At 45.2% G+C, this 12,757-nt stretch overlaps 1 protein-coding gene across 1 annotated transcript in view; it reads left to right on the forward strand.

Moving 5' to 3' along the window:
- LOC128688202 (cell adhesion molecule Dscam2-like) overlaps positions 1–12,757 on the forward strand; it is a 297,471-nt gene that overhangs the window by 52,025 nt on the left and 232,689 nt on the right. Inside the window, exon 4 of the mRNA XM_070086853.1 lies at positions 12,318–12,558. Coding sequence (XP_069942954.1) covers positions 12,318–12,558 — 241 coding nt within the window. The remainder of the gene's footprint in view (positions 1–12,317; positions 12,559–12,757) is intronic.

Below are 12,757 nucleotides of genomic sequence, written 5' to 3' on the forward strand. Positions count from 1 at the left end.
ACCATGGTTCCAGCACACCTCCTAGAGTACCAGTAACATTACCATGGTTCCAGCACACCGCCTAGAGTACCTGTAACATTACCATGGTTCCAGCACACCGCCTAGAGTACCTGTAACATTACCATGGTTCCAGCACACCGCCTAGAGTACCTGTAACATTACCATGGTTCCAGCACACCGCCTAGAGTACCTGTAACATTACCATGGTTCCAGCACACCTCCTAGAGTACCAGTAACATTACCATGGTTCCAGCACACCGCCTAGAGTACCAGTAACATTACCATGGTTCCAGCACACCGCCTAGAGTACCTGTAACATTACCATGGTTCCAGCACACCGCCTAGAGTACCTGTAACATTACCATGGTTCCAGCACACCGCCTAGAGTACCAGTAACATTACCATGGTTCCAGCACACCGCCTAGAGTACCAGTAACATTACCATGGTTCCAGCACACCGCCTAGAGTACCAGTAACATTACCATGGTTCCAGCACACCGCCTAGAGTACCAGTAACATTACCATGGTTCCAGCACACCGCCTAGAGTACCTGTAACATTACCATGGTTCCAGCACACCGCCTAGAGTACCAGTAACATTACCATGGTTCCAGCACACCGCCTAGAGTACCAGTAACATTACCATGTTAACAACTGGTCATTGTTTAATTGACTTAGAAACAGTTAATTTAAATGACCATAGATATCTTTTAAATATTTATCATATTATTTTCTTCCGTTTCAGAAAAATTATGCACATATATTATATAAATATATGATTCTGTTAGTGTCTGAATTTTAAGGCTTTGCTTACACTGCATGTATAAAATACTTTAATTCTGATAATATGTACTGACTTAGGTACACACGGTGGTGGGTTGAGAGGCCAGCAATCATCTCCCAGATTACTTTCTCTTATTTCAATCCATTAGATTTAGTCTTGACTTTTTAATTTCACATCTTATCTCTCTTCATTCGTAAGTTATCCTCCTTCATTACGCAAATTCCAAGACTGTGAGTGTTTTTTTTTTTCGAAGGTAAAGTCTAGCCAGCGAGTCAATATTTGCACTAGGATGAGGAAGTCTGGCAGCAGCAGACAGCGACGGCAATATTCAGAGTGAAGAAAACTTGAGGTGGGTCTAAGCTGAACCTCACAGTAAGAAATAGTTGAAGTGGATCCCAATTCCATTATACATAATCAGTAGTAGGTCTGGTGGATTCTAGCACTGTCAGCTACAGTGAGGAGTTGATGAAGCTGTCATACTGCAGGCCTACAGTATGGTGAGAGCCAGATGTATCACAGCTACAGATACGGAAAATGATTTAGTGAGGCGTGTCACCCCGGGTTTCTGCACAGCACAGTCTTAAGGAGAACTAATGATAATGACAGCAATCCCAGACAAATTTTTCCACCCGAGGAACTACAAGACCTTCCAAGGGGAAAATTACCCAGGATAGCTTATGATTGAGTATAAATGATTCAGAAAACCGAGAAGTTGATGAATAAGACATATTTGAAACACTTGGATACCTTTATAGAGGAAACGTTTCTCGAATTATCGACTTCCTCATTCCAGTATAAAGATGAATGGTGGAAAATGAGGAGTTTGAAGCAATCAGTCCTTCAGCCTGACCAGGAATTCATCCGGGGTCCGGTATAAGATTTTGGCAAAACACTCTACTACTTATATTGATTATTTATACATGGTCCTGAGTTTGTTATGGAATATTATTTAAGTTAACAGTGAAGAAACCCATACCCCCGGCCGGGATTGAACCCGCGGTCATAGAGTCTCAAAACTCCAGCCCGTCGCGCTAGCCACTAGACCAGCTAGCCACAATAAAATTCATCCAACTAGGTATATTTCTACACCATAGGAAGGTTAGCACAGGCACCTCTGTGACCACAAATGCAAGTTTTACAGACGAATCTCCAGCTAGCATTTGTGGTCACAGAGGTGCCTGTGCTAACTTTCCTATGGTGTAGAAATATACCTAGTTGGATGAATCTTATTGTGGCTAGCTGGTCTAGTGGCTAGCGCGACGGGCTGGAGTTTTGAGACTCTATGACCGCGGGTTCAATCCCGGCCGGGGGTATAGTTTATTTGCAATCGTGTCATTACGATTTCTTAAGTCAAGTTAACAGTGAAGAGTTTGAAGGAGAACCTGAGTACCTGCGGAAGCTTGATGATCATGTTAGTGATTCATTACAATATCAATAATTATTACTCAACACCACCGAAAACTTTGTTTCAAAATTACTTAATACTTTAACAGATTTCTTTATACTATTATTCCTATTCCTAATACTACAAATACTACTACTACTATTACTGCTACTACTACTGCTACTGCCGCTACTACTACTACTACTACTGCTACTACTACTACTACTACTACTACTACTATTACAACTGCTACTACTACTATTACTACTACTATTACTACTGCTACTACTACTACTACTACTACTGCTGCTGCTGCTGCTATTACTACAATTACAACAGATACTATTACTACTACTACTACTCATAAACGGTCCAGCAACAGTTACTTAGCAGCACACCCCTGTATCCTCATAAACGGTCCAGCAACAGTTTTTTAGCAGCGCACCTCCTGTATCCTCATAAACGGTCTAGTAACAGTTACTTAGCAGCTCACCCCTGTATCCTCATAAACGGTCCAGCAACAGTTACTTAGCAGCACACCCCTGTATCCTCATAAACGGTCCAGCAACAGTTTCTTAGCAGCGCACCCCCTGTATCCTCATAAACGGTCCAGCAACAGTTACTTAGCAGCGCACCCCTGTATCCTCATAAACGATCCAGCAACAGTTAGCAGCGCACCCCCTGTATCCTCATAAACGGTCCAGCAACAGTTACTTAGCAGCGCACCCTCTTTATCCTCATAAACGGTCCAGCAACAGTTACTTAGCAGCGCACCCCCTGTATCCTCATAAACGGTCCAGCAACAGTTACTTAGCAGCGCACCCCCTGTATCCTCATAAACGGTCCAGCAACAGTTACTTAGCAGCGCACCCCCTGTATCCTCATAAACGGTCCAGCAACAGTTTCTTAGCAGCGCACCCCCTGTATCCTCATAAACGGTCCAGCAACAGTTTCTTAGCAGCGCACCCCCTGTATCCTCATAAACGGTCCAGCAACAGTTACTTAGCAGCGCACCCCCTGTATCCTCATAAACGGTCCAGCAACAGTTTCTTAGCAGCGCACCCCTGTATCCTCATAAACGGTCCAGCAACAGTTACTTAGCAGCGCACCCCCTGTATCCTCATAAACGGTCCAGCAACAGTTACTTAGCAGCGTATCACCCCAACAGTGTATCCTCATAAACGGTCCAGCAACAGTTACTCTTAGCAGCGCTTAGCAGCGCACCCCCTGTATCCTGTATCCTCATAAACGGTCCACCAACAGTTACTTAGCAACGCACCCCCTGTATCCTCATAAACGGTCCAGCAACAGTTACTTAGCAGCACACCCCCTGTATCCTCATAAACGGTCCAGCAACAGTTACTTAGCAGCGCACTCCCTGTATCCTCATAAATGGTCCAGCAACAGTTACTTAGCAGCGCACCCCCTGTATCCTCATAAACGGTCCAGCAACAGTTAGTTAGGAGCACATCCCTTGTATCCTCATAAACGGTGCAGCAACAGTTACTTAGCAGCGCATCCCTGTATCCTCATAAACGGTCCAGCAACAGTTACTTAGCAGCGCACCCCTGTATCCTCATAAACGGTCCAGCAACAGTTAGTTAGGAGCACATCCCTTGTATCCTCATAAACGGTCCAGCAACAGTTACTTAGCAACGCACCCCCTGTATCCTCATAAACGGTCCAGCAACAGTTACTTAGCAGCGCTCCCCCTGTATCCTCATAAACGGTCCAGCAACAGTTAGTTAGGAGCACATCCCTTGTATCCTCATAAACGGTCCAGCAACAGTTACTTAGCAACGCACACCCTGTATCCTCACAAACGGCCCAGCAACAGTTACTTAGCGCACCCGCTGTATCCTTATAAACGGTCCAGCATCAGGTACTTAGCAGCGCACCCATGTATCCTTATAAACGGTACAGCAACAGTTACTTAGCAGCGCACCTCCTGTATCCTTATAAACGGTACAGCAACAGTTACTTAGAAGCGATCTCCTGTATCCTTATAAACGGTACAGCGACAGTTACTTAGCAGCGTACCCCTGTATCCTCATAAACGGTCCAGCAACAGTTACTTAGCAGCGTACCCCTGTATCCTCATAAACGGTACAGCGACAGTTACTTAGCAGCGAACCCCTGTATCCTCATAAGCGGTCCAGCAACAGTTACTTAGCAGCGTACCCCTGTATCCTCATAAACGTTCCAGCACCATTTACTTAGCAGCGCACCCCTGTATCCTCATAAACGGTCCAGCAACAGTTACTTAGCAGCGCACCCCTGTATCCTCATAAACGGTCCAGCAACAGTTACTTAGCAGCGTACCCCTGTATCCTCATAAACGTTCCGGCAACAGTTAGTTAGGAGCACATGCCTTGTATCCTCATAAACGGTCCAGCAACAGTTACTTAGAAACGCACCCCTTGTATCCTCATGAACGGTCCAGCAACAGTTACTTAGCAGCGCATCCCTGTATCCTCATAAACGGTCCAGCAACAGTTACTTAGCAGCTCACCCCTGTATCCTCATAAACGGTCCAGCAACAGTTACTTAGCAACGCACCCCCTGTATCCTCATGAACGGTCCAGCAACAGTTACTTAGCAACGCACCCTTGTATCCTCATCAACGGTACAGCAACAGTTACTTAGCAGCGCACCCGCTGTATCCTCATAAACGGTCCAGCAACAGTTACTTAGCAGCTCACCCCCTGTATCCTCATAAACGGTCCAGCAACAGTTACTTAGCAACGCACCCCCTGTGTCCTCATGAACGGTCCAGCAACAGTTACTTAGCAGCGCACCCCTGTATCCTCATCAACGGTACAGCAACAGTTATTTAGCAGCGCACCCGCTGTATCCTCATAAACGGTCCAGCAACAGTTACTTAGCAGCGCACCCCCTGTTCCTCATAAACGGTCCAGCAACAGTTAGTTAGCACATCCCTTGTATCCTCATAAACGGTCCAGCAACAGTTACTTAGCAGCGCACCCACTTTATCCTCATAAACGGTCCAGCAACAGTTGGTTAGGAGCACATCCCCTGTATCCTCATAAACGGTCCAGCAACAGTTACTTAGCAGCGCACCCCTGTATCCTCATAAACGGTCCAGCAACAGTTACTTAGCAGCGCACCCCCTGTATCCTCATAAACGGTCCAGCAACAGTTACTTAGCAGCGCACCCCTGTATCCTCATAAACGGTCCAGCAACAGTTACTTAGCAGCGCACCCCCTGTATCCTCAAAAACGGTCCAGCAACAGTTACTTAGCAGCGCACCCCCTGTATCCTCATAAACGGTCCAGCAACAGTTAGGAGCACATCCCTTGTATCCTCATAAACGGTCCAGCAACAGTTACTTAGCAACGCACACCCTGTATCCTCACAAACGGTCCAGCAACAGTTACTTAGCAGCGCACCCCCTGTTCCTCATAAACGGTCCAGCAACAGTTGGTTAGGAGCACATCCCCTGTATCCTCATAAACGGTACAGCAACAGTTACTTAGAAGCGATCCCCTGTATCCTTATAAACGGTCCAGCAACAGTTACTTAGCAGCGCACCCCCTGTTCCTCATAAACGGTCCAGCAACAGTTGGTTAGGAGCACATCCCCTGTATCCTCATAAACGGTACAGCAACAGTTACTTAGAAGCGATCCCCTGTATCCTTATAAACGGTCCAGCAACAGTTACTTAGCAGCTCACCCCCTGTATCCTCATAAACGGTCCAGCAACAGTTAGTTAGGAGCACATCCCTTGTATCCTCATAAACGGTCCAGCAACAGTTACTTAGCAGCGCATCCCTGTATCCTCATAAACGGTCCAGCAACAGTTACTTAGCAGCGCACCCCTGTATTATCATAAACGGTCCAGCAACAGTTAGTTAGGAGCACATCCCTTGTATCCTCATAAACGGTCCAGCAACAGTTACTTAGCAACGCACCCCCTGTATCCTCATAAACGGTCCAGCAACAGTTACTTAGCAGCGCACCCCCTGTATCCTCATAAACGGTCCAGCAACAGTTAGGAGCACATCCCTTGTATCCTCATAAACGGTCCAGCAACAGTTACTTAGCAGCGCACCCCCTGTATCCTCATAAACGGTCCAGCAACAGTTAGGAGCACATCCCTTGTATCCTCATAAACGGTCCAGCAAAAGTTACTTAGCAGCGCATCTCCTGTATCCTCATAAACGGTCCAGCAACAGTTACTTAGCAGCGCATCTCCTGTATCCTCATAAACGGTCCAACAACAGTTAGTTAGGAGCACATCCCTTGTATCCTCATAAACGGTCCAGCAACAGTTACTTAGCAGCGCATCTCCTGTATCCTCATAAACGGTCCAACAACAGTTAGTTAGGAGCACATCCCTTGTATCCTCATAAACGGTCCAGCAACAGTTACTTAGCAGCGCATCTCCTGTATCCTCATAAACGGTCCAGCATCAGTTACTTTGCAGCGCACCTCCTGTATCCTTATAAACGGTCCAGCAACAGTTACTTAGCAGCGCACCCCTGTATCCTCATAAACGGTCCAGCAACATTTACTTAGCAGCGCACCCCTCTATCCTCATAAACGGTCCAGCAACAGTTACTTAGCAGCGTACCCCTGTATCCTCATAAACGTTCCGGCAACAGTTAGTTAGGAGCACATGCCTTGTATCCTCATAAACGGTCCAGCAACAGTTACTTAGAAACGCACCCCTTGTATCCTCATGAACGGTCCAGCAACAGTTACTTAGCAGCGCATCCCTGTATCCTCATAAACGGTCCAGCAACAGTTACTTAGCAGCTCACCCCTGTATCCTCATAAACGGTCCAGCAACAGTTACTTAGCAACGCACCCCCTGTATCCTCATGAACGGTCCAGCAACAGTTACTTAGCAACGCACCCTTGTATCCTCATCAACGGTACAGCAACAGTTACTTAGCAGCGCACCCGCTGTATCCTCATAAACGGTCCAGCAACAGTTACTTAGCAGCTCACCCCCTGTATCCTCATAAACGGTCCAGCAACAGTTACTTAGCAACGCACCCCCTGTGTCCTCATGAACGGTCCAGCAACAGTTACTTAGCAGCGCACCCCTGTATCCTCATCAACGGTACAGCAACAGTTATTTAGCAGCGCACCCGCTGTATCCTCATAAACGGTCCAGCAACAGTTACTTAGCACCGCACCCCCTGTTCCTCATAAACGGTCCAGCAACAGTTAGTTAGCACATCCCTTGTATCCTCATAAACGGTCCAGCAACAGTTACTTAGCAGCGCACCCCCTGTTCCTCATAAACGGTCCAGCAACAGTTGGTTAGGAGCACATCCCCTGTATCCTCATAAACGGTCCAGCAACAGTTACTTAGCAGCGCACCCCTTGTATCCTCATAAACGGTCCAGCAACAGTTACTTAGCAGCGCACCCCCTGTATCCTCATAAACGGTCCAGCAACAGTTAGTTAGGAGCACATCCCTTGTATCCTCATAAACGGTCCAGCAACAGTTACTTAGCAACGCACCCCCTGTATCCTCATAAACGGTCCAGCAACAGTTACTTCGCACCGCACCCCCTGTATCCTCATAAACGGTCCAGCAACAGTTAGGAGCACATCCCTTGTATCCTCATAAACGGTCCAGCAACAGTTACTTAGCAACGCACACCCTGTATCCTCACAAACGGTCCAGCAACAGTTACTTAGCAGCGCACCCCCTGTTCCTCATAAACGGTCCAGCAACAGTTGGTTAGGAGCACATCCCCTGTATCCTCATAAACGGTACAGCAACAGTTACTTAGAAGCGATCCCCTGTATCCTTATAAACGGTCCAGCAACAGTTACTTAGCAGCGCACCCCCTGTTCCTCATAAACGGTCCAGCAACAGTTGGTTAGGAGCACATCCCCTGTATCCTCATAAACGGTACAGCAACAGTTACTTAGAAGCGATCCCCTGTATCCTTATAAACGGTCCAGCAACAGTTACTTAGCAGCTCACCCCCTGTATCCTCATAAACGGTCCAGCAACAGTTAGTTAGGAGCACATCCCTTGTATCCTCATAAACGGTCCAGCAACATTTACTTAGCAACGCACCCCTTGTATCCTCATGAACGGTCCAGCAACAGTTACTTAGCAGCGCATCCCTGTATCCTCATAAACGGTCCAGCAACAGTTACTTAGCAACGCACCCCTGTATCCTCATCAACGGTACAGCAACAATTATTTAGCAGCGCACCCGCTGTATCCTCATAAACGGTCCAGCAACAGTTACTTAGCAGCGCACCCCCTGTATCCTCATAAACGGTCTAGCAACAGTTAGTTAGGAGCACATCCCTTGTATCCTCATAAACGGTCCAACAACAGTTACTTAGCAACGCACCCCCTGTATCCTCATAAACGGTCCAGCAACATTTACTTAGCAGCGCACCCCTCTATCCTCATAAACGGTCCAGCAACAGTTACTTAGCAGCGCACCCGCTGTATCCTCATAAACGTTCCCGAAACAGTTAGTTAGGAGCACATCCCTTGTATCCTCATAAACGGTCCAGCAACAGTTACTTAGCAACGCACCCCTTGTATCCTCATGAACGGTCCAGCAACAGTTACTTAGCAGCGCATCCCTGTATCCTCATAAACGGTCAAGCAACAGTTACTTAGCAGCTCACCCCTGTATCCTCATAAACGGTCCAGCAACAGTTACTTAGCAACGCACCCCCTGTATCCTCATGAACGGTCCAGCAACATTTACTTAGCAGCGCACCCCTGTATCCTCATCAACGGTACAGCAACAGTTACTTAGCAGCGCACCCGCTGTATCCTCATAAACGGTCCAGCAACAGTTACTTAGCAGCTCACCCCCTGTATCCTCATAAACGGTCCAACAACAGTTACTTAGCAAAGCACCCCCTGTATCCTCATGAACGGTCCAGCAACAGTTACTTAGCAGCGCACCCCTGTATCCTCGTCAACGGTACAGCAACAGTTATTTAGCAGCGCACCCCTGTATCCTCATAAACGGTCCAGCAACAGTTACTTAGCAGAGCACCCCCTGTATCCTCATAAACGGTCCAGCAACAGTTAGTTAGCACATCCCTTGTATCCTCATAAACGGTCCAGCAACAGTTACTTAGCAGCGCACCCCCTGTTCCTCATAAACGGTCCAGCAACAGTTAGGAGCACATCCCCTGTATCCTCTTAAACGGTCCAGCAACAGTTACTTAGCAGCGCACCCCTGTATCCTCATAAACGGTCCAGCAACAGTTACTTAGCAGCGCACCCCCTGTATCCTCATAAACGGTCCAGCAACAGTTACTTAGCAGCGCACCCTCTTTATCCTCATAAACGGTCCAGCAACAGTTACTTAGCAGCGCACCCTCTTTATCCTCATAAACGGTCCAGCAACAGTTACTTAGCAGCGCACCCCCTGTATCCTCATAAACGGTCCAGCAACAGTTACTTAGCAGCGCACCCCCTGTATCCTCATAAACGGTCCAGCAACAGTTACTTAGCAGCGCACCCGCTGTATCCTCATAAACGGTCCAGCTCAAATAATTACAATTAAGCAACCAAAATTCAAGACTTTTGGAGAATTGTAAGAAAAATATGTCGCTGATTTACAACAGCATTTGGTGAGTAAAGGATTGAGTCAATTAGGCTGCAATAAGCCGAAGAACCAACTCTGCGGCATTACTGAAAACTGCTCCGTTCCTCATCTAATCTAGTTGATAAATTTCATAGCAATTTAAGAGAATAAGGAACATCTGTTTTTTTTCTATCCAATGAAATGGTAAATCAGGCTTCTTGTTAAATCCTCCAGGTCTTGTTATGTTATTAAAAGATTTCCTATTATATATTTAGATTTGTTAATATTTATTTATGATATTTTCATTATTTCTGAAATTCATATTAATCTGTGTTATTCTCATCCATTCATAACAAAAAAATTAATTAAGCAGTATATTTATAAGCATCGAATTCATTTTATCTCATAATTTCGTCCTTACGATGGCCATCTTTGATACCCCTTAACTAAATTTCATTCATAGGCTGGCCATCTTTGATACCCCTTAAATTTGATTCTTGGGATGGCCATCTTTGACACCCTACAAATTTCATTCTTGGCAATGCCCTCTCTGACACCCTACAAATTTCATTCTTGGCAATGCCCTCTTTGACACCCTACAAATTTCGTTCTTGGGATGGCCATCTCTGACACCCCATTAATTTCGTTCTTTGGGTGGCCATTTTTGACACCCCACTGAATTACTCAAAAAGACGTTTAATTATCTTTTAACAGAAAATGCCTGTAGTGTTAATTTTTTAAAAGTCTTCTGCTAATATGCTCTGTACCACTTACATTCTCCACTTGACACTATGTAATATACCACTTATAATCTCCACCTGTCACTATATACTGTATCTCTTACAATCTCCTGGCACTATGCACAGTACCTCTTACAATCTCCTCCTGACACTATGCACTGTACCTCTTACAATCTCCTCCTGGCACTATGCACAGTACCTCTTACAATCTCCTCCTAGCACAGTACCTCTTACAATCTCCTCCTGGCACTATGCACTGTACCTCTTACAATCTCCTCCTGGCACTATGCACTGTACACCTTACAATCTCCTCCTGGCACTATGCACTGTACCTCTTACAATCTCCTCCTGGCACTATGCACAGTACCTCTTACAATCTCCTCCTGGCACTATGCACTGTACCTCTTACAATCTCCTCCTGGCACTATGCACTGTACCTCTTACAATCTCCGCTTGTCACTATGTACTGTACCACATACATTCGATTCCATTTTTCTATAAAAAATGTCTAGTGTTTTACATAATTCGTGTCAAATGATCATGATAGCAATATTTCTAGTGCTGAATATGCAGCCAAATAATACTAATGTACCACATCCTTGAAGCCTTTTTATCCACTTCTCAGAGGCTATGGATCCCACAATTTTCACCAGAGGTGGACCCCACGTACCACTTGTAAATTTATAACTATGAGTTTAAGGGAAGAAAAATATAGAGTGGCATATGACTTGAAAATAAATTCACAAAAAAATTGTGAAGGCTGGTTTATTTACTGGGATGAGCGGAATCAAGTCTGCAAATTTGAGAGAGAGTTGTTGAAAGAGTAGCTTGTTTGTCCCAGTGAATACACGAGTAGTTACTGCTTCATAAACCAAGCAACGACACACTAAAACCTCTTGGTACTGGAACGTCTGTAAGTCAATCACTATCAAATAAGAAGAACACTCAGGCTAAACACAAGATGCAATATGGTTGACCCCTCACGTTCGAAATGCTCACTGGTCACTGTGCTCATAGACAGGACAGGTGTTGGTTGAAGGAATGAGTTAGTCGAGAACCTCTATATTGAAAAAATCCGAATTCCAATAAACAAATTGAGTATTATGGTTTTTATTGTTTTTAGTGTCAGTTTGATAAACTGAGTTTTCGTGTAACTGTACATCCGAAATAATTACCAAAGACAGTGTTACAAGCGCAATAACATCTTGTTTTGCAGTGTGAGGGTCGTAGTAGTCGTATAATGTAAACAGTGAAGTGCTTCCTCACCGTTCATTATATCTACTTTTCCAAGACAATGCCCATCTGATAAGATGGTTTAATTAGTTTTTTTTCATTATAGACAAGTATTTTCTGTAGTGCATGACATAGCTATGCAGTAAGTGCTTTCACAATTTATTTGATTAATTAATATTTATTACAATAATAGCCTTGCTAAGAGAGATGATTTTTCAATTATTCCTAATAGGTATTATAATTTTCGAATTAAATTTTTTGCTCGCAATACTCAAAAAAGATACCGAAGATATGTATATCTATAAAAAAAATTATGGGTATTTATAAAATATTTGGTGTTTTCGTATGATATTTTGTTATTTAATCTCCAGATTATGTGAGGTTAGGTAAGATTTGTCAGGAAACAGGGTAAGTGTTTCCTGACACAGGTGTTAGTCAGATGATCCGCAGCTGGAGCTTTTGTTCATGTGAAAGAGGCCTTCCCCTGGCTTACCCGTCCACCCCTATAAATTATAAGCTATAATTATAACCACTCTCCAGATTAATGTTTTGTTATCATTGCTTGATTTTTCATAATGTTAAATACAAGTCATCTTAGAAGCCAATGCTTTAACACTTTCCAGATGGTATCTGCGGGTAGCCGGGTGTCACTTAGCTGCCGGGTACAAGGCTCGCCTGTATCCGAGGTGCGATGGTACAAGGACGGCGCTATCATTCACCCACACACCCACGCTCACATGCTCCTCCAGGGACGCGACACACTGACCATCACTGGAGTTGGTGAGAGGGATGCTGGCATGTATCAGTGTGTAGCTGCCAACAGTCTAGGAGAGGTGCAAGCCAGCACTCAGCTCACTATCAGAGGTGAGCAAGATTATAGACATGATTCTCGTCTGGGCTATGGCATCAACTAATACTTTTAAGTAGGTGTCCCGTAGTTCGATCGGTAGCGCACTCTGCTCATACACTGAGGTCCGGGGTTCGAATCTCCTCCGGTACGGCTGGAAAACATTAGGGGCGTGTTTCCATAAAGCACCTGCTGTCCCTGTCCCTGTTCACCCAT

The sequence above is a fragment of the Cherax quadricarinatus genome, chromosome 19, assembly GCF_038502225.1.
Source record: "Cherax quadricarinatus isolate ZL_2023a chromosome 19, ASM3850222v1, whole genome shotgun sequence".
Taxonomy (NCBI): Eukaryota; Metazoa; Arthropoda; class Malacostraca; order Decapoda; family Parastacidae; genus Cherax; species Cherax quadricarinatus.